This window comes from Carassius gibelio, chromosome A2, assembly GCF_023724105.1.
Source record: "Carassius gibelio isolate Cgi1373 ecotype wild population from Czech Republic chromosome A2, carGib1.2-hapl.c, whole genome shotgun sequence".
NCBI lineage: Eukaryota > Metazoa > Chordata > Actinopteri > Cypriniformes > Cyprinidae > Carassius > Carassius gibelio.
This window is the reverse complement of record NC_068372.1, coordinates 5,516,972-5,538,213: the sequence shown is the minus strand read 5'-3', so window position 1 is coordinate 5,538,213 and position 21,242 is coordinate 5,516,972. Positions and strand designations below refer to the sequence as shown.

Genomic DNA, 21,242 nt, shown 5'->3' with positions numbered 1-21,242 from the left:
TCGAGGAACAATATTAGATTAGAGGTGCATCGGTGATACGCCAACACCACACTGTAAAATCACGGTTTATTTCACTAAACATACAAGAGTAAAAAGTGATTATTTCTGCTATAATCAAGTCATATTTTCTCTCTATGCATCGAAGAACAAGACATGTCTAAGTTACATTTCACCTTGAAATCAAAAAAAAAAAAACATTCAATTTTAAATATTAACTAATTAATAAGAAATATTAATTTTTTTTTTTGCATTGTGATATTTTTCATGATGAATTTACTGCAAAACTACATAACACATTCTACCACATAATACTTATGTTTTATGTAATTCCAAATTTTCTGATTGCTACGATAAAAGACAGATTTCTAAAATCAGAATTAGCACAAATTAAACCACAGTTATACAACAAATTACTTATAAATTGAGTATTTTGGGGGGGGGGATGATGTCAAAAATGTTGATGTTCAATTTTAGTAGCCTCGAAACAAGCTTTGTTTTCTTTAACCAAAATTTGACTGAAGACATGTTTTGGAAAAAATTCCTTGTATTTAACTTTAAAATGTACAGTTAACTAAAGGACATGCAGTCACACTCTGTGTCCAGAAGAAGAGTGCTGGATGCACCAAGCTAATTATTCTGATGGTAAACTTTATGTCCTCAGAAATCCGTATTACAATGTGCAAAAAAGTTGTACATTTGTGTTTATTTGCATATTAGATAATGCCCTTAAAATAACCTTGTTCACACAGATCTGCCAAAACGACTAAAAGTGCATAATTATGCACTCCGGGCCAGTAGGTGGCGATGTCACTCTGTAAAGAAACACCACACAAACATGTAATATGTATGCGTATGACATCACTGCTTTCACAAATTGATGTTTTATAGCTTACACACAGATGATAACAGCAACGTTTTCAAAAAGTTTGAGGTGCATTGATGATTCGATGACACCATGTCGTAAAAACATGGTTTATTTCATTAAACATATACAAGAATAAAAAGCGATCATGTCTGCTGTTTTCTCTTTATGTCTTTTATGTTATGTGTCACATCAAAATCAAAGAAAAAAAACAGAAATAGATTTAAAAGCCTGTATTCAAGACTATCGACATTCTTTGAATTGCGATTTTATTTCAATAACTTTTTTCCTAATTTTACACCACAATTTAAACTGGGGTTTTTTTGTCATTTCCAAATTCTTTTTTTTTCCAAATTAGAATTTAAATCTAATTCATTACAACAAATAGTGTTTTAATCATTTTTATGTATTTTGGGAGAAAAATGATGCCCAAAATGTTGATGGTCAATTTTAACAGCCTAAAACAAGCTGCATCTTCTTGAACCCAAATTTGCAGAAATGTGACCCAAGACATGTTTTGGGCAGATTTCCTGAGATTCAACCTTAAAAAGGATATGCTGTCTTGTGGCCCGAGTTGTCCAGAGTTTGACAAAGAGGCCAATCAGATCCATGCTCTGGCTGAGGGGGTGTGGCTAAAGGGCCAGTAGCGGGCCTCAGTCGTCTGAGCTGCTATCATGACGCCGGCGGGAGCTTTGAGCGGCGCGGGGGCCGTCAGAGGACGAGTCTGTGTCGTGCCGGCGGCGGCGGGGGGGCTGAGGGGGGGTCAGGGTCCTGTGCGCCGCCTTCGGACCCCCTCCTGAATGACTGTCACGGGCTCCGGCTCCACTCTGACTGCTCCTTGATGGATTAGGACCATGGTGGTCCCGCGGATCTTTTCTCCGCCTGGGGAGCACAAAACACACCTAGACAATCATTTATTCCTGGCCTTCCTTTAGTTCCGTTTGAGGGGAAACCATAGGTCATTATTAGATTGAGCTCAGTGAAAATGTGAGAAGATCAGAAAGTATACTAAACCCAAAACAACATGCATGTAGCTCTTGAACCCTGACTGAAAAGTGACATTTAAAAAGAAAAAATGAGACTAGTATTTGAGAGGCTTGAAATATATTTGCAAATCTGATTTAAGTTTAAGGATAATTTTCACAAAGCTGTATTTTCTGCAAGTCTTTTCAAAAAGGATGATTTAAGACTCCAAGATTACAGTAAATCTACACACCAAGGAACGCTTGACAAATATTCCAGAAAATAATTTTTAGCTGTAAATAATCGTTTTTTTTTCTTAATTTACAGTGTATATGGTGAGTTCAATTTTTTTTTTTTTTTTTGCATTTGTTTAGTGCTTTGTTTATACAAATAACTGTAGGTGTGATACCAAACAGGACCACATGGAGATGCTGAAAGACCACTTTACCATCCGCCTTGAGCTGACTGCATTTAACTACAGAAGTCCCTCGGCTATATTTGTAGCAATAGCCCAAAATATATTGTATGGGTCAAAATTATAAATTTTTTATTGAAAAATCATTATGATATTAAATAAAGAAAATATATTTGTTTATTTCCTACTGTAAATATATTAAAACTTAATTTTTGATTAGTAATATGCATTGCTAAAAATTTGAAAAATGTTCTCTCTACATTTATATTTTTTTGCATGCTCAGATTCTAGATTTTCAAATAGTTGTATCTCAGACAAATATTGTCCTCCTAACAAATACATTAATGGAAAGCTTATTTATTCAGCTTTGATTCAGATAAATCTCAGTTATGAAAAATGTCCACCTTTTTCTTCAGCGCAGAATGAAGCCTATGAGTGACACTTCTGGTTCATTAGTCGATATAAGTAAATAACGAGGAGAATAATAACGTGCAGTAAACGGTCAAACTGCTTGCACTACAAACCAGTGTGTTCATAATTAAGATAATACATTCAAATGATATGATAAGACACACCAACTTTCAATATCAAGAAGCAAAACGATTTTGCTTCGGAGTGTAAATGTTAATATAACAATATATAATATAATAACCATAATCATTTTATTTAAACCAAATTATCTTCAAAAAGAGAAATCTAAAAAAAAAAGAAACAAAAAGAAGTGATGAACTAAAAGTAATAGAATTGTGTTACAACGCCCTCTTGTGAACTAATTGTGTTATACCTCAGAGAAAAGGAAACCACATTCCCTAGTTTCATCAATTTATAAACCACTTGCAACGAAAACTAAAGGTATTTAATTGAGTCTGTTGACAGGATGGACAAACTATAGACGATTACCTTTTACTACAGCTCTCCGAGTCTGAGCCTGAAGAGTCACTTCTGCTTCTGTGTTTGCTTTTCTCTTTCTCTTTCTTCTTCTTTTTCTCCTTCTTACTTTTCTTCTCCTTTTTGCTCTTCTTTTTCCTGTCAGATCTGTGATTCACATCAGCACTCAACTTAGACAGCGTGGTCTCTGTCAGCAGTATCTGTTTTGAACTCATATTCATTCTATTGCAAATTTGAAAGACATGCCACAGAAACACATGTACAGTAAAGTGTACCTCTTATCCTCTTTATCAGGTCTGCTGGCCTCCTCAGGACCCTTACTGGCTTCTTGTGGTCTGTCAGCTTTGTGATGCTGATGATAAATCAAGATCAGCGATTTCAGCGCTTGTAATATTCTTGAGATCGACACATCATAGCAATAAAACACTAATTACGTCTACGTACCGTGAAAACTGGCAAACCCATTTTTACTGCCTCTTTTTCTTGCTTGGAAAGCACCATTCCTCTCTGTCCAGCCCTGGACAAAACCCATTCATAATTCAAGGTTCATTTCTCATGCTATGAAGTAAACCATGCAAAGAATTAAAACATTAAAACACAGGCCTGAATCTGAAATTGTGATGTTTTATATTATGATAAAACGGTTTAACTTCTGAAGTATTATATATACACATATACTGACATTCCACCATGAATTAGCCTAATAAATAAGACCTTTACTGTGTCTTGACCAGGTAAATACAGGTCTAGATCAAGTAAACTAGTCATGAGAGCTTTACCTGGAGCTCCCGAGTCCAGAAACCCGGTCCACGTCCCGTTCATCCGCCTCGCCTTCCCTCCGGCACACGTCTGCCAGATCCTGCCAGCAACGACAGCAGGACAAACATGCATCAGAAACAGCAATGACAAATGCTGCAAATCACTGAAACATCCTCGTTGGGTGTTTATAATGCAAACCTCTTTGGTAAGACCAGTTGGTTGTCTCTTGATTGTTTTATGACCCCTAAAATAGACAAAAAGACACAAATTAAAATAGTAAATTGGCTGATTTTGTTCTGCACTTCACTGATGAATGGATCTGACTCACAGCGCTGCTAACATGGCCTCGTGCTCCGCCTCCCGCACCGCTGCCATCTCCTGCTCTTTAGACAGAGCTGCGCCGCTCTTCTTGTCTTTGGCGTACCATGACAAATCCTTCCCTTTCTGCCATCGGCCGACCGGAGCCATGAGGGAATTCCCTGGGGAGGAATCAGTACAGGACCTTGGGTAAATCTAACACAAGCTGCTAAAAACACATTTAAATCATCTTTCATCATATTTATATTTAGCTTAAGGAAAAAGAAACATATGGGCATCAGGAACCATTAGGATTTTTGCACTTTTCGACACTGTAAAGCACAGCAATCTTATTGTCAGTACTTTAATGTTGAAAAATAATATATTATCAAAGATTAGACCGTTATAAATCTTAAATTGTTTAAATTGCATTTTCACATTATTGGTTGTACTCAGGGCCGGATTAACCATACGGGCAACTGGGCAATTGGGCAACCTCTAAAGGGCCCAGGGCAGCAAGGGCACGAGCAAAATACTGTATCTGGTAATCTCCCGCTTTATATTAAACGAACTGTCAATCAACACGGGCTTTTGCGCTGCACAGAGAGACGACTTTGAACGTGAGTTGAGAGCGGCTGAGAGTCATGCGGACTGACCAATGAAGACAGGGCCTCAAGTTAAGACCCTCTCCTCATTGGTCAGTCCGCATGAGGTGGGTCAAACGCATACACATTATATAGTGGCGAGGGCCCTGCCCCTATTTGTCATCTTGGCTGGCATTGGCCAGTGAGAGTTACAATTCACTGGCATTGTGCAATAAGATTTCAGTTAGGTTAGGAAGGAAGGGAGTCCCCATGGCTTTAATGCATGTCTCATTCCCGACTCTCAGGGAACCAAGGTTACAACAGTAACTGGAGATGTTTTAAGCAGTGTAGATAAGCGCTTATTCGTCATTTCTCAGATCATTAATTTACTTGGTAAACATACGCAATGAGTAAAAAAACAATTTAAGTCCTCACAATCACTAATTATGTCTCCACTGGATGCAACAAATGCCTCGTTTGTAATGGGTTTTATCGGTTTTGTCTCTCTGTTCTGGGGGACTTCATCAAAGTATGTTAAGGAGCTTAACATTTCTTTCACATGCTTGAGGTATTCAGCCAATCACAGCGCATTGGATAACTGGCCAATCAGTGTACACCTTGCTCTTCAGAACAATGTGCTTTAAAAAAAAAAAAAAATTACGTTTTTAGAAAGGTGTAGAGGATCAACAATAATGTACATTATGTGGAAAATAATGTGTTTTTTTTTTTTTTTTAAGTTTAAACCGCTTGGACACTGCATAACACCAAATACAGAACAGAATGGTCTTTTTAGCAACGTCATGTGACCCCTTAATCACAGAATTTCAAAGATGAACATGTAGCTAGATAGTTCCCCCACTGGAGATACATGCAGTAATTTATTAATCGGTTCATCGATAATAGAATAATATAGAAAAAAAAACAATATATATATATATATATATATATATATATATATATATATATATATATATATATATATATATATATATATATATATATATATATATATATATATTAGGGCCGGGACTCGATTAAAAAAATTAATCTAATTAATTAGAGGCTTTGTAATTAATTAATCGAAATTAATCGCATTTTAATCACATATAAATATTTGACCTGAGAACAGTGAGAAGTAATTTTTTTTTCACATGAATTTATAGTATACCATTAAATAATGACTAAATACATAAGCTTAAGCAACAAAATATTGTTTATTTTTGTTCAACCAAGTCTAGCAGACCAGTGCAATTTTTGCCATGAAGTGTAGCAATAGCATATTTAGAAACAATTTAGAAATAGTACATTTCAGATATTCAGGAAGCTTACAGGTGCTGGAACCTTCTGTAAAGTTTTTTTAAGTAAAACACAATACTGTCAATTACATTCAGAACATCGGAAACACTGACTATTAGAAAACATCTCTCTGTTGCTTCAGAGGCCATAACATACTAAGTCCAACTCTCAATAACCTTGGCCAAAACAAAAAAGAGTTCAACATAAACTGTTGCACCAACAAAATAATACATAGTGCAACATAAAGTGTCTACACTAGCTGCTATGTGTTTTGCGTTGAGGTGATACTTGAGGCTCGATGTGCTGCTGCAGTGATATGCATAGACAGTAAAAGAAATGGACACAGCGACCCCATTGGAACTCAATTGAGACAAGTGAAGCCCATTTTTAGCGTTTTTTAGCACTTCCGTTTCTGACGCGCAGACTCAAACGAAGCTTGACGACGTCAGCAACCTGTCTGACAGATGTAAATGTTCTAGTAGCTGAGCGTGCAAACTGCCATCGTTAATCTTGCAGAGACGGCGAGCTTGAGCGGGGAGTTCTTTGTCGTGAGTGAGCAGGAGTAAGTATTCTGATTAATTATTTTGTATAGTATTTTAAAATGTAACGCCAGTACGCCATATTAAGTTAATTGCCTGCGAGCTTCTCCTCCTGTCTGTACGGTAATGCGACAGAGTCGAGTGGTTATGACGCAATCGTTAGCCTATTTTTTACAAAAACTGTTTATACGGGGCCATAATGTAACATAGAAGGTAATGGAGCCCTTTATACATCGTCGTGTATCTTTAGAAATAAATAATGGACAAACAGAGTCATTAAACGCCTCAGATGTAAAGTTATTCGCTGTCAAAGTGACGCCAAAATGAATGGGAGGTCAATGGGAATGCTAACGCAAGTGAAGTTCTGCTAAAAGATGGCGGCACCCGGCCGACTTCAGCTTCCGGTCGAGTTCCTTGCCCCTTGGGTCAAACGTTACGCCGAGCGGGTTACGTCAGGCGTTGCTACAACAGAAAAAAATCTGACATGGAGAAGCCAAGTGGGAGCGCGAAGCGGAAATTAAAAAAGGGAAGGACATCAGAAACATAGAAAATTTTAAGTATATACCTAAAATAGGTAATTTCTTCACTCCTGTTAATGTTGCCGACAGATCTGTTAAGTCAGCTTATGTCAACGACGAGGACAACTCGGGTAGCCAGGACTTTTCTACACCGCCAGCTTACGTTTACAGCCTGGAGAGCGAAGAGCATTTCAAATTCAAACATGCACTTCGTCATTATTTAGGACTTAAATTGTGTGTTTTGCCAGATTATTTAACATTTATTTCTGTCTTGTCTTCTTCAGAGAAATTGACAGATTTCTAAATATTTATGTAGCACTAAAATGTTTAACTGGTTAATTTTGCTGTGATAGGTTGTTGTTCTATTTTAAAACAAGTTAAAATGAGCTTTTAGGATAAAAATGTTTATGAGCAGATAATAGTGATACTGCATTTTATTTATTTATTTTTTCCTTGAGGTGTCTGCTTCATTAAAATTCTGTAAATTGTTGTGGAGGGATAACTGGCAGATTTTTAATTGTTTGTGTTGGACTAATAACTTGAATGCCTTGTTGAATTCTGAGAAAACAGGGTCACCGTGTCAGGGTGATTTCTGCTTAAAATGAGCTGAGGACCAAAATGTTTCTTGATGTGTTGTTTATGGTGTTCTGTTATAGGTCTATCAATTCAATACATTTCTATTGGGAATAAATGTTGTTTAATAAACAATGGTTTGAAAGTGGTTGCTTATTATTTATTCATTTTTGTGAAAATGGAGGATATTTCCCTCCCTCTCAATGTAGTGGGTCAATTTTACCAGATTATTCAGATGCTGATGTGTTTTGTTTTCATAGCATCATATGTGAGTGAATGTCTTTGATAGGGGACATAGTAGTGCATTTGTAGTTCTATGAGCATTTAAATATTTGTAAATCAAAATACACCTGATGACAGTTAGAATTTGAAGTATTGAGTATATTTACTGTTTATTACAGTTATACATTCTGTATATGACCATATTATGGTGATCCTGGGGTCGTGATGATGGGGCCCTTGAATATTGTTGCCCAGGGTACAACAAAGTGTTAATCTGGCCCTGGTTATACTGTATATAATTTACGCGAACCAGACGAATACAATCATCTATGAGAATAAAAAAAAAAAAGCATAAAATTAAGCCTCATGAAGAATCAATATTATTATTAACAGCATATGTGTGAAAATGAGAAATATTGCCTGGGCAACTAGCTGAAATAGAAAGCTTTTCATATTTTTTTTAGTTTCAGTTTACTTTAATAACCCTGCATGGAAGTGTGGAATCAATATACCAGACTCACACTGACCTTTTATGACTGAGAGACAACAGGAGCAACTATGTAAATAAAATGAAAGGTCAGTTGAATGGCTTGACACAAAAAAAGATAATGTCTCTTATGAATATTAAACAGCTTGCGTAAAATTTATCCAGTAGGCCTCACTGACGTCAGCACGGCATATTAAATATTCATAGACCTGGCCCGCGCTCTATCAATATTGATGAGCACGCACGCGCTCTAGCGTGAATCCTGACGGACGCGACCCTTCGTCATAGTAGCTTTATAGAGTCTCGTGCCACTCTGGTCCCTAAACTAGAAACTTCAACACCTACACAAGACACATAAAGTAAGCACTAAGCAGACGATGCAATGAGAGATCACGCCAAGGAAAAAGGTAGGAATGTCTGTGTTTACACTAACGTTACGGATTGTGGAAAACTTTATTTAGCAAAAAGACTTTTATACAACGTCAACCCGGAGGACAAACTGACATTATAAATTAGCAATATGCTATCAAGCTACACATCTACTCAGTATTACCATTCCTATAAGCGAACTGAATGCGTTTAACGTTAGCTTGCCATCCTGTGAGCTACAAACCACTTACTTCAGCTTTAACGAGCAATTATTAATTAATTCAAGTGTGTAAATTGCTAAATAAGTCGTGCTTTTATGAACACAATCTTATATTAACACATATATCACACGATAGTAGTGTATAGTGAGTTAGCTAGAGCTGCTAGCTCGATCGATACTTACCCAGATAGTTCTCTCGGTGTTTATCCACTTTCACATCGTCCCAGTTGAACTGGTCCTGACCCCCTCTCACCCCTCCAGATCTCGAGGAGCCAAACATGACTTCTGCTCACCCAGACACACTCTCAGCCTCCAAAAGCGCGGAGATAGTTTACACGTGTGTGGAAACGTTAGAAGAATCAGGCCTCCGTTTACCTCAACAACATCCGGGAACTGCCTGCCTTTATTTTATAAATCCAGCGTGAGGCGCTTTTTTTAGTCACCACAAATACTATCTCCTCGAACAAGCTCTATTCCGTACTTGAGACAAAACGTTTTTTTTAAACTGTGCGTGTTCCCGTATAAGAATGTGATGTCAACATTATGTGCCGTTTGTCTCGGGCTCAGAATCAGAACGCGGATGTTCTATTGATCTGTGAGGCTCGTGTCGCCTTCTGATGACGCAGTGAGACGCCAGTAAATGGCTCTCATGCGAGAACCTGAGAGAGAGAAGGAAGATTACAGGCGAAGGGAGAAAGACATTCTCCTCTTGTTTGATCGCTTTTTTCCCCAATGTATGTGAGGCTTGTCTCCAGGTTTTTTTCAGGTGAGTTTAAACGAGCTGTAGCTTTAAATTATATGTGATGCTTGCCAGTTGCATCATCTTTTTTTGTTGATGATACAGTAAAGAAGTTATTTTATTATATTGATTCTTCATAAGGCTTAATTTAATGCGTAGCTGATTTTATTCTTCACGTTCGGTATGTTTCAAAAGTGAACCTGCATGTGATAGATCTGAGATGCATTTTGCAATCTAGTATTTAGTGCATAGAGTGTAATACAAAAATGTGCATGGATAGATCCATGTAGAGTTGGCTTTGAAAATATAGAAGCTATCCAAACTACTTGTGTAAATTTTTCTGGTTTTAATCTTTCTCATTATGTGTTATAACAATGCACATTGTCAGCCTAACATTTGAGAAAAAGATTAACTGAAAAACTTTAATTTAGGAATGTTAATGTGATCCAACAGAATCAGATCTCTAAATCATGAAATATGACATGAGATTTGCTTCTAAGTAGGGAAACGATGACAGTATTTGAGTAATCTTAGTTGAATCCGTGACTTTGACTGAGCTGAAAAACATTCAGCAGTTAAACATTTATAACAAGCAAAGGTGAATGAGACAATGTAGCTGGTTGCCTCTAATTTCTTATTTTGTGCATCCTCGTTTATTTATTATTTTCACTCGTTTCCTCACGAGGAAGCTGTGGGAATGAAACGGAGCTCAGAGGAACTGTTTCTTCATATTTTATACTATGCTTTTGATCACTTGAGGGATTTCTGTCCTTGTATCTGTTCAGATTTAGTTTTTTAGGAAATTTATTAGAAAAATGAACTCTTGAGCTGTGCTGGAAGTCATGAAAATATAGTGATATGAGCTTATACACCTTTGTTCATGAATATTGCAAGAAATATCCAAAAATTAGGCCTTTTATTTCTTTTGAAAGCTCGGATCATAAAAAAAAATACATATATGGCACAGAATGAGGGTCAAAAAAAGCAAGATGCCCTTTTAAAATACATGTCAAATATAAGGTTTATGTGAACTCTAAAGGTAAAACATGTTAAAATGATTGTGACAGATGAACAGGGTTAGTTTTTCTACAACAGCTCTTCAGGAAGCTTCCTCGCAGCGCAGTAAGAGAACTGAGAGTGTCTTTAAGATCAGTTCATGTGTCACGGACTGAAGGACAGAGGAGTGAGGAAACGAGGAAGCATCTTGTGGCCTTAGCGCATCTCTTATCTCTTACTAATGAGTGCAGACGACACACAACCTCAGATCAGAGGCCAGCCGAAACTGATCATATGTCAAGAGGTCGCACCGCATGACTCGCATTAAGTCACACGTGAAGCTCATTGTGTTTAATTAGACATCTCATGACCGTTTGTAATGGAGAGCCTCGGACAGTTTCATTGAGTCATATGATATTTATTGTGTGCGTGTGATTCCAGCTGTAGTGAATTATCAACTCTCTTGAATTCAGTGTGTATGCAAACACCGTCTTGTGAGCCGTGGCTCTGATTGTGACACTGAAACCAAGCCGTTAAGTGCCTCATGTCCCTCACAGCTGCGTTTGCTCAGAAACGTCACTTCAGCGCTCGCTGGAATAAGAAAAGGCTATTTGAAATCATTAATCATAATTTAAATGCCATTTTAGGATTTTGCATTGTCACGTTGGATATATGCAGTTGGATAAAGTACAAAAATCATTCAAGATTAAATGCCTGTAAAGCGAAAATGTATCGTAATCACAATGTAAATAGAGCTTAAGTGTTTATTTTGATAGCAATAATTTATAATGAATGCATAATGAATTATTACATTATCTTAAATTGGGTGTAATTTAAAAGGAAATTTGTTAATTGCTAAAAAAAAAAAAATTAAGCAGTTGATTTCTAGTTCCCAGCATGCTTTGCATATGTCTTGATTGGGAGATGTAATGTTTAAAAGGTGACTGTTTTTATTTTAGTAAAGGAAAGTACCTATTAGTATTTAAAGGGATAGATTACACATAAATTCTGCTGTTGAAAATAGATCTAGTAGTAGGAGATATTTTGAAGAATGCTGGAAACTAGTCAGTTGCTGGTACCCATTAACTTCTATACGCTGGGGAAAATATATGGAAGTCAATGGGTACCATCAAGTGTTTTGGTTACCAACTTTCTTCAAAAGATGTTCTCGTGTGTTCAGCAGAAGAAAGAACATCAGACTGGTTTGGAACAACATGAAGGTGAACAAATGATGAAGTTGTTGTAACTCAAAAAGACTAATGTGATATTTTATTATTATATTTAATTTCATTAAAAAATAATATTCCATTCCGACATAATTATGAATGATGAGTCTTGAACAAACAAAATATATCATACACTGTTAAAAAAGGAGGAAAAACAAACATAAAATATAAAAACTGTCCTTGCATGGTGTAGATTTGATAGTGTAGATACTTATAATAATATTACAACAAGAAATTAAAATTAAAGCGCTTTAAAAAATAAACAAATTCTGAATGCAAAGTGACTTTTCTTTTATGTGAGCTATTTTGTGACATTCATTATTACAACTATCATAATTCAGCGAAGTTATTTGAATGAATTGTGTATGTATTATTTGATAATTCAATGGGAACTATCATAATTCAGCAGTGCTGAGTCAGTTTGCTCTAATGTTTTGATGCCATGGCAGTAACTTATGTAAAGAAGTCTGGGTTGGGTTTCCACTGAGCGGATGTTATCTGACTGCACACACACACACACACACGCGCACACAAACACTCAGATCACACACACCGAGTACTGTGTGCATGTTTTCAGTTTCACTTACACACCGCAGAGTGACACGTTAACACCGGAGCAAGGTGAGCAATACAAACACAGAGCTTGGATTGAGACGTAAATGTACTTTGATGTCATCACTAAACAGTTTCTTAATAGATTTTATTTAGGGAAAAACAAAAAGTTGAATTGCTTCTTTTTTTTTATTTATAACTTTGTGTGTGTGTTATTTTGGTTGGGCCCTGTGTGCTGGTTTGTATTTGGATCGTTATCGTATTGGTTCAGCTGAATGTAATGACTGTAGTTGTCCTCACAACTTAACACAGTCATTAAAGCGTCTGATCTAATTACCTTCCTTCAGAGCTAATGAACGGAGCTCCAGGCCAAAAACATCCCTGTCCACCATATATACATATATATATATATATATATGTATATATGGTGGACAGAGATATTTTTTCCTCCACATGTTCCATTATTTAGTTATATTTAGTAAAAATATTAAGATTTTTTTTAAAGACATGTCTTTTGCATTTAAGTTGATGAGAATTATAGTAAAACATAATATATTATTGTCAAATATAATTTCAATTTAAAATATCTGTTCTCTATTTTAATTTATTTTCAAATGTATTCATTTAACAGCGATGCTCTATTCTCAGCAGCTAACGTTTGAAACATTTATGCTGTTTTTATTAAATGCTTGTGTAAACAGTAACATTCAACATTCAAAGGTTTGAGGCAAGTAAGATATTAAAAAAAGAAATTAATACTGTTATTCAGCATTAAATTGGTCAAAAGTGACAGTAAAGACATTTCTAATGTTTCTATTTTAAATACATCTCTATTCATCAAAGAATCCTGAAAAAAAGCATCCTTGTTTTATTTTCCTATTTAGCAGCCAAAACTGTTTTCAACCTTGATAATAAGAACTATTAATAATAATTTAGTAGCGATGATAATAGAGCAGCAAATCAGCATATTAGAGAGATTTCTGAAAGATCATGTGACATTAAAGACTGGAGTAATGATGGTGAAAATTCAGAAGGATTCAAATAGAAATGTCACTTTAAACAATATATTTCACAATATTAGATCTTTGTCTGTGTTTTTGATCGTAAATGTGTGTGTGTGTGTGTGTGTGTGTGTGTGTGTGGTGTGTTCAGCGATGGCTGGACCGAGGCCTGTGGTGATGAGTGGACCGTCTGGAGCTGGCAAAAGCACTCTGCTGAAGAAGCTGCTCAAGGAGTTCGACGGCGTCTTTGGCTTCAGCGTTTCCCGTGAGTCACAAACTGAAGCACAACCGCTGTTCTCAATTGGAAACTAGATAAATGTAAATAACCGAGAATGATTTTTTACCAGATACGACGCGAAGCCCCCGTCCAGGAGAGGAGAACGGCAAAGGTTAGGCTTTTCTGAAAACACCTCTGAACCGAACCCAGCAAGCGTGAAATGACACGACTAGTCCAACAGTTGCTTGTTGTTTTTAGTAGTTCTGTGGTTTATTAGTTACAAGTGTGTCAATGATTGCCATACTGACACACACGTTTGTTTTTCAGACTATCATTATGTTAGCAGGGAAGTGATGACGGCAGCCATAGCAAATGATGAATTTATCGAAAATGCTGAATTTTCAGGGAACATGTATGGAACAAGGTACAGTACCCAGAATACTATTTTGTTCATTTCGTATGAAATATAAAATGATTCACTTTCAAATTGTGTGAAAACCAAAGCCCTATATCTAAACAAGTTTTAGTATAGTTTATTTGACGTTGATGTCTCAAGAAATGAACTTTACGTACCAAACGTCTCCACTAGAGGAAATTCACTTCCCATTCATCTCCAATGCGCTTGTGTTTGACCATGAATGGTCTAAGTGTGGCAACATGTTTTTTCCAAGAACCATTTAACCTTTTTTTTATGTTATTGTGTGTTTAACATAGCAAGCGCCAAAACCATTACCAAGTTTTATAATAAAAAAAAAAAAGTGAGCAAACAGCACCCGAGGGTTAATAAGGGTTGGAGCCAAACTCTGCAGGACAGACACTCTCCATGAGTAGGTTTGGAAACGCCTGATCTTGAGCTTTTTTAATAACACATTTGTGAGCCCGGTCTACAAAACCAGTCACAAAAAGTTTAGATTTGTACATCATCTGAAATAAATAATCTGAATCATCTTTCCATTGATGAATGGTTTGTTAGGATCTGACAATATTTGTCTGAGATACAGCTATTTGAAAATCTGGAATCTGAGGGTGCAAAAAAAAATCTAAATATTGAGAAAATCATCTTTAAAGTTGTCCTAATGATGTTCCTAGCAATGCATTTCACTAATCAAAAATAAAGCTGTGATATAATTACGGTTGGAAATTTACGAAATATCTTCATGGAACATGATCTTTACTTAATATTCTAATGATTTGTGGCATAAAAAAAAAAAAAATTTTGACTTGTACTATGTTTTTTTTTGGCTGTTGCTACAAATGTACTAAAAAAGACTGCTTTCGTGCTCCAGGGTCACATTTGCTGGAAATATCAAGACTGACTCTCATTCAATTTATTTCTTTCAAAATGTAGTTGATTTGAGTGCAACTAAATATTACATTTTGCAACTCGATCATATTCTGAATTAGGAAATCATTATAATGAAGTCAAGATGAGTACCATAAATGATTACATATTTTTTGGACTATAAGTCGCACCTAAGTCGCATCAGTCCAAAAATACATCATGACGAGGAAAAAACATATATAAGTCGCACTGGACTATAAGTCACATTTATATAGAACCAAGAACCAAGAGAAAACATTACCATCTCCAGCCGCCAGAGGGCGCTCTATGTTTTCAGTGTAGACTACAGGAGTACTGAGCAGTATAGAGCGCCCTCTGGCGGCTGGAGACGGTAATGTTTTCTCTATTGGTTCATTTCTCTCGGTTCATGTCAAATTAATTTTGATAAATTAAGTTGCACCAGACTATAAGTCGCAGGACCAGCCAAACTATGAAAAAAAATGCGACTTATAGTCCGGAAAATACGGTAGTTTACCTCCCGAGTCTTTAGTTTGTTTGTCAAGTGACAAGCAGTGAACAAATCATTCATTAACGACCCATCAGTAATGTTTGTGTTCAGACTAGAGAGATACTGTGTGTGTGCAGGAGTATGTGTATAATTGTAACTAGCACTGTTTTTGCCCCGTTCACAGTAAAGCAGCTGTACAGGCTGTTCAGGCCAAAAATAGGATTTGCATTTTGGACATTGACATGCAGGGAGTGAAGAACATCAAGAGAACTGATCTCAACCCCATCTATGTGTCCATCCAGCCTCCGTCAATGGACATCCTGGTGAGAAATACTCTAAATCATCTCCGTCCAAATGCTCCCTCATCTTCACGTTTTAATCTTTAACTTTGTCTTCAGGAAAAACGATTAAGGGATAGAAAAACTGAATCTGAGGAAAGTTTACAAAAGCGTTTACATGCAGCCAAAGTTGATATGGAAATTAGTAAGTGTGCTATGCTAGTTCTTTTTAATGAAATATTTAGTTCGCATCTGGAATAGCATGCTAACTTTTATTCATCCATATTTCAGGCAAAGAGCCAGGTTTATTTGATGTGGTGATCATCAATGATGACCTCGACGCGGCGTACAGGAAATTAAAAGACGCTGTTCTTGAGGTAATTGTTTTCCAGTGGAAATAATCGTCACTAGAGGCCAGGTTTACTAAATTATTCAGACCGCAATCCAATAAAAGCACCAGTTTAAAATCAAATACCTGCTCCCAATAAATGTGCATCTGAAAGGAAAAATTCAACAAATGCATGCAATAAAGTGAATTACAAAAGCCCGTTCCACCACGGATCGGACAATAAGAGTTTTTATCTCAAAATTGCGAGTTTATATCTTGCATTTCTGACTTTATATGCACGACTGTGGTTTATAAAGTCAGAATAGTGGGATATAAACTCACAGTTGTGAGAAAATGTCAATGGTGAGCTGACTTTTTCTCTCAGATTTGGACTTATAAACTCGCAAATTTGATTTATATCACACAGTTCAGAGAAAAGAAGTCTGTGTTGTGGGATTTAACCTCGCAGTTGTGAGAAAGAATCAGAATTGAATGGAAACATTCTTCTATAATGTATTTAATCTAATTCTGTATTGTATGATTGTTATATAAACGAAAACAATTATGGATATCATTTATTAGCTGGACGACTACTCCCTTGAAATTGTAATTGCGATTATTAATCACGATTATCACGATTTACACTGAATGATGTTTATACCGTTGTTTGAAGCCACCGCGTGCCATATTTTTATCAATGAAGAACGTTTATTGTTTTTCTAAGCCTCAAATATCAACTATGCATTGGATTGGTTTCTTCTGTAAATAAAAAAAAAAAGTTGTAATGAAATTAAAAGAATGAAAAAACCCTTAAGATTATCTGTAGAAAGAAAAAACACATCTAAAGCACGCAGAATAACATAAGTGGATGGTTTATTGCCGCTTTGAACGATCACGTAATTGTCGTCTCTGTAATTGTAATCGCGATTAGAAATACTATTAATTGTGCAGCCCTACAATTCCCTTAAACTGCCTAATCATTAATGTTAATGGTGCTTCATGGGTCTTTTAAACACACAATATATTATACAGATAGCAGCATTCTGCTTGAATTTAGACGTTTTCTCTCCTAATTCAGTGTATCTAATGTGGTTTAATTCCTCTACTTAAATTTTAGTGGAAGAACTTACAATTTATTGGGAAAAGTGTATTTTGTTCCACGAAACCATCATAACGTTAAATGTTAAAATCATTCTAGTGTCTTCTTTCGTCTGTATAAGAGCGATCTGTGAGGATATTTCCCTCGGTGAGCTCTACATGCTTTCTCTTCCTCCAACAGGAGATCCAGAAGGTCAGAGATGCCAAACACTCGTAGACGAGAGCACACCTGCTAAACACAGACCTGTCGGTTCACCTCCAGCTTCAGAAGAACGATTTCAGACCTCTACATTCCACAGAGAAAGACTTTCTGAGGCTCAGTCCATACTCCAACACTGCTGAATGTCATATATCTATCTATCTATTGGTATACGGTGCAGGCTAGTTCGGAAACATGTAGATTTCACCAAGAAACACTCTAAAATCATTATTTCTGTTTTGATATTTCTTTTACTTTGACGTGTGACCCTGGAGCACAAACCAGTCTTAAGTGTCAAAATTCCTAAATTTAGATGTACATCGTCAGAAAGCTGAATAAATCATCTCTCCGTTGATGTATGGTTTATCAGGATCGGACAATATTTATCTGAGATACAGCTATTTGAAAATCTGGAATCTGAGGGTGCAAAAATATCTAAATATTGAGAAAATCATCTTTAAAGTTGTCCAGATGAATTCTTAGCAATGCATATTATGCATCAAAAATTAAGTTTTGATATATTTATGGTAGGAAATTTACATTATCATGGAACATGATCTTTACTTAATATCCTAATGATTATTGTCATAAAGGAAAAATCAACAATGTATTTTTGGCTATTGCTACAAATATACTTAAGAGACTCAAGACTGCTTTTGTGCTCCAGGATCACCTTTTTTTTTTATGAAAATAGAGATTTTATATATCTAACTAGCATGTTCACCAATTTATTGTTGTTGTTTTTTCTATGCTGATATTTTATAATAACTCATTCTTTGCTGTCGTAAACGACGCAGCTTTCCATTTGCAATGTTAACTCATTCAGAGCTATTATCTGCACATATGAGCAGTGTGCTACACCTGCTTTCATTCATATAATTGCATCTGAACGTCTGACATCGTATAAGTCCAGGAAAGCTTGGTTTCTTAACTAATAACTCGTTCTTAAATGATGGAAGTGGCTGCGTCTCATCTGCTGGTGTCTTGAAATGAGTAATCATGTTTTGCAAACACATTACATGCATTTAGCTTTGTAAATAAGATCATATTTCACTTTAATATGTTTTGAAAGTTTATAAAGAGTTTCAGTGTACTTCCAAACACAGCCACGAGTCTTTAGGTAGCTTTAGGACACATTATTAAGGCTTTTAGTCTTATACAGCTGATCTTTAGTAGATCTACAGATAGTTCCAGCAATTCTGTTAAATGTGTCCTTCAAATAATCTGAAAACCAAAATAATACATAATTGTAATCTATAGATTTCTAGCTCTATTCATGTTTTCTTCTTACCGAATTTGAACTACATTAGATTGTTTTTTTAGATTGTTTATTAACAATTGAAACATAATAAAAGTAACAAACCTAAACAAGCGATTGTGTCATTTGATCTACTGAAACAGAGTATAAAAGTGATTTCACATGATAAAATACTCAAATTATGAGCTGAAATGTGGTTCTAGTCCATCTGGTGTAATGTGTAACAATAGTGTTGAGTTTAAAATATGCTCTTGTGCATCAGAAGGAAGTTTATATTTGTTTCTCCCATATGACATCTCAATTTTAAATATGGTTGAATGTGTGGCCAGGCTTCAGATTTCCTGGTTTGCTGTCTCTTACAAGCCTGCAGAACCTGTTTTGTTTTGTATTATTCATGGTTTGTGGTGTGTGTGTGTGTGTGTGAAATCTGAGGAATGCAGTTGATGCCTCAAAACAATGTCTAAACTAAAAGTCACTGTTATCTTTTTTTATTATTATTCTAAACCTATATACATGTACTGTGTAAGGCTAATAAATCTAACCTGTTACAGTGCAGTGTGCAGCTGAAATATATTATCTAATATTTTATAAATGTATAATATCTTATTTGCAGCTGAACTAAGATGCTGATTTCTGCTTTAATGCCCAGGACATCCATCTGATGTAAATAATATGAGATGTGTGTATGTCCTGTTTATGTACTTGATACTGATGTTGTTCGTGATACTTAACCCTTGTTCATTCTTTGGATTTTATTTTATTTATTTTCTCAGCTGTGTAAATGCAAATGGCATACGTTTTCACCAAAATGTGTATTGGGATTGCAATTTCAATATTTCTCCCACATTTTCCTTCATAAATCTATTTTACACTAGATAAAAAAATAGTTACTCTTTTTAATGAAGGTACCGATCAACCTGACTAAAAAATCTATTATTTTCCATATACAAAATGCTAAACAAAAATAAATAATCCATGGGATTTTCTCAGATTTTTGTTCAAAAAGTAACTTTCATAAAACTTACCCGCATTCAAGTGCTGACAATTAAAAAAAAAAAAAGATTGCATGAAACCTAGAATAATACAGCTGTTTTGTTTCAAGATCAGATCCATACAAAAAAATATTCAGGGACCATTAAACTTTTGTGAAAATGATCAAAAATGCTGGTGGTGGCTGGTAAAAAAAAATGTTTGGCATGGAAAGAGTTAATCACCAAGGAGCACAATACAGCTAAAAATCTTCTTTACTGTTTTAAGAAATAAAAAGTCTTGGATGGCCGAGGGTGAGTAAATTAACAGCAAATTTTTATTTTTATTCATAATTATCCCTTAAAATCTGGTTTTAAAATCCACTTTCTCAAGTATAACTTTGTAGTAATACTGATATTAATAGTAGTACAGATGTTTGCCTCAAGAAACATAAAATATACTTACAATACAAGAGCCACATTCCTTGCCAAAGTCTACAAGATATACACCTACACATAGATTCAAATCTATATGAAGACCTCAAACATAAACAGGCTATGCTTGTGCTAATGCACTTCACTTTATTTTGATTAACTATGGGGAAATTAGTCTGAAAAAGTAATGAATTAACTTCATATTCAACAGTGTAATTAGATTACTGCACTAATGAGAAAAGTATTGCATTTCTTCTTATGATTAATTATTTTCTAAATCCAATATCGAACTCGTCAGACATGAAATCAGACCTTTTCTTTGCTTATTGTTTTTAATCAACTTTTTTTCATTTTCTGTGCTTGTTCATTTTTATGCTTTTAAATTCTCTTGTAACGCTTTTATGTGTATAAATACATATTTCTGACTTGATTGAAATCACAAAATGCTGACAGTCATGGAGCCAGAGAAAATCTGTGTAAATCAAAAGTGGGCATAATTCATAATAGTAACAAGTCTTTTGTCTCTGTGACTTTCTTTCTGTTTACAGGTTTAGTCTGCAGTAACCTGAGGTTAAATAAAACCCCTCTCGCTGTGTTGGTCAGTTTGACCTGCATTTGATTTTCAAAGTGATTGAAACTCTGGTTAAACTATTAGTCTCTTCTTGAACTTTTGTGACTTTTTTTTTTCTCTTTTAGGGTCATGAATATGCAAAGTTTTGGCACAGGTGTGTTCTGGAAAGACTGTACAAATTTTGCATTGTAAATCATCCCCAACTGGTTTGAATGCAATTTTGACAAAAATCAACACTTTGTAAAAAAAGCGAAGGGTCAGGTAAAAGACAGAAAACCTTTACTGTAGCTTGTCAAACACTAAAATAAGATGTATGCATGAGAGACTCAAAGTTTGCTTAAAATTGAAGACATTTTTTATCAAAAAAAAGTGTGACAACCAATGGCTTGAGAACCAGACATAAATATAAATATCAATAAAAAGCCTACTAATTGCACAAGTACAAATCATGTCAGGTACTATTTATACCTGTGTTGTTTTTTCACCTCAGAGTGCAAATAGTCATTGCAAGCATGACGTATTAATATCTGTAGGTGCAGTTAATTTTTTTATGCCAGGATCAGAAGCAGCACTTTTTGTCATACGTCTGACATT

General features: G+C 35.5%; 3 protein-coding genes across 5 annotated transcripts in view; 2 read left to right on the top strand and 1 right to left on the bottom strand.

Annotated features, from left to right (window-relative positions):
* Window positions 1-21,242, top strand: part of zyg11l (zyg-11 family member, cell cycle regulator, like) — a 220,955-nt gene that overhangs the window by 164,010 nt on the left and 35,703 nt on the right. The gene's annotated exons all lie outside the window — the stretch shown is intronic.
* Window positions 846-9,466, bottom strand: ca2h1orf35 (chromosome A2 C1orf35 homolog). The gene is made up of 8 exons (XM_052610836.1): window positions 9,176-9,466; window positions 4,216-4,366; window positions 4,086-4,131; window positions 3,908-3,987; window positions 3,573-3,645; window positions 3,404-3,480; window positions 3,141-3,275; window positions 846-1,744 (listed from the first exon to the last, which is right to left on the bottom strand). The coding sequence occupies exons 1-8, from the start codon at window positions 9,270-9,272 to the stop codon at window positions 1,516-1,518; spliced, it is 888 nt and encodes a 295-aa protein (XP_052466796.1). The 5' UTR covers window positions 9,273-9,466; the 3' UTR covers window positions 846-1,515.
* LOC128024948 (guanylate kinase) lies at window positions 8,647-19,243 on the top strand. 3 transcript variants are annotated; one of them, XM_052610860.1, is made up of 8 exons: window positions 8,647-8,810; window positions 13,658-13,771; window positions 13,854-13,895; window positions 14,051-14,147; window positions 15,698-15,836; window positions 15,912-15,996; window positions 16,083-16,168; window positions 17,399-19,243. In XM_052610860.1, exons 1-8 carry the CDS (start codon window positions 8,786-8,788, stop codon window positions 17,432-17,434), a joined length of 624 nt encoding a protein of 207 aa, XP_052466820.1. In that variant the 5' UTR covers window positions 8,647-8,785; the 3' UTR covers window positions 17,435-19,243. The 3 variants fall into 3 exon arrangements, with proteins under 3 accessions (XP_052466820.1, XP_052466815.1, XP_052466808.1); XM_052610855.1 differs by lacking the exon at window positions 8,647-8,810 and adding an exon at window positions 9,590-9,758; XM_052610848.1 differs by lacking the exon at window positions 8,647-8,810 and adding an exon at window positions 12,472-12,574.

Coding starts and splice junctions, on each gene's coding strand:
- ca2h1orf35 (XM_052610836.1), bottom strand. CDS start 9,272: ATGTTTGGCTCCTCGAGATCTGGAGGGGTGAGAGGGGGTCAGGACCAG. Junction 3,988..4,085: donor CAACTGGTCTTACCAAAGAG/GTTTGCATTATA, acceptor CGTTGCTGGCAG/GATCTGGCAGACGTGTGCCG. Junction 3,646..3,907: donor TCTGGACTCGGGAGCTCCAG/GTAAAGCTCTCA, acceptor GGTTTTGTCCAG/GGCTGGACAGAGAGGAATGG.
- LOC128024948 (XM_052610855.1), top strand. CDS start 9,725: ATGTATGTGAGGCTTGTCTCCAGGTTTTTTTCAG. Junction 13,896..14,050: donor AGGAGAGGAGAACGGCAAAG/GTTAGGCTTTTC, acceptor TTTGTTTTTCAG/ACTATCATTATGTTAGCAGG. Junction 16,169..17,398: donor TAAAAGACGCTGTTCTTGAG/GTAATTGTTTTC, acceptor TTCCTCCAACAG/GAGATCCAGAAGGTCAGAGA.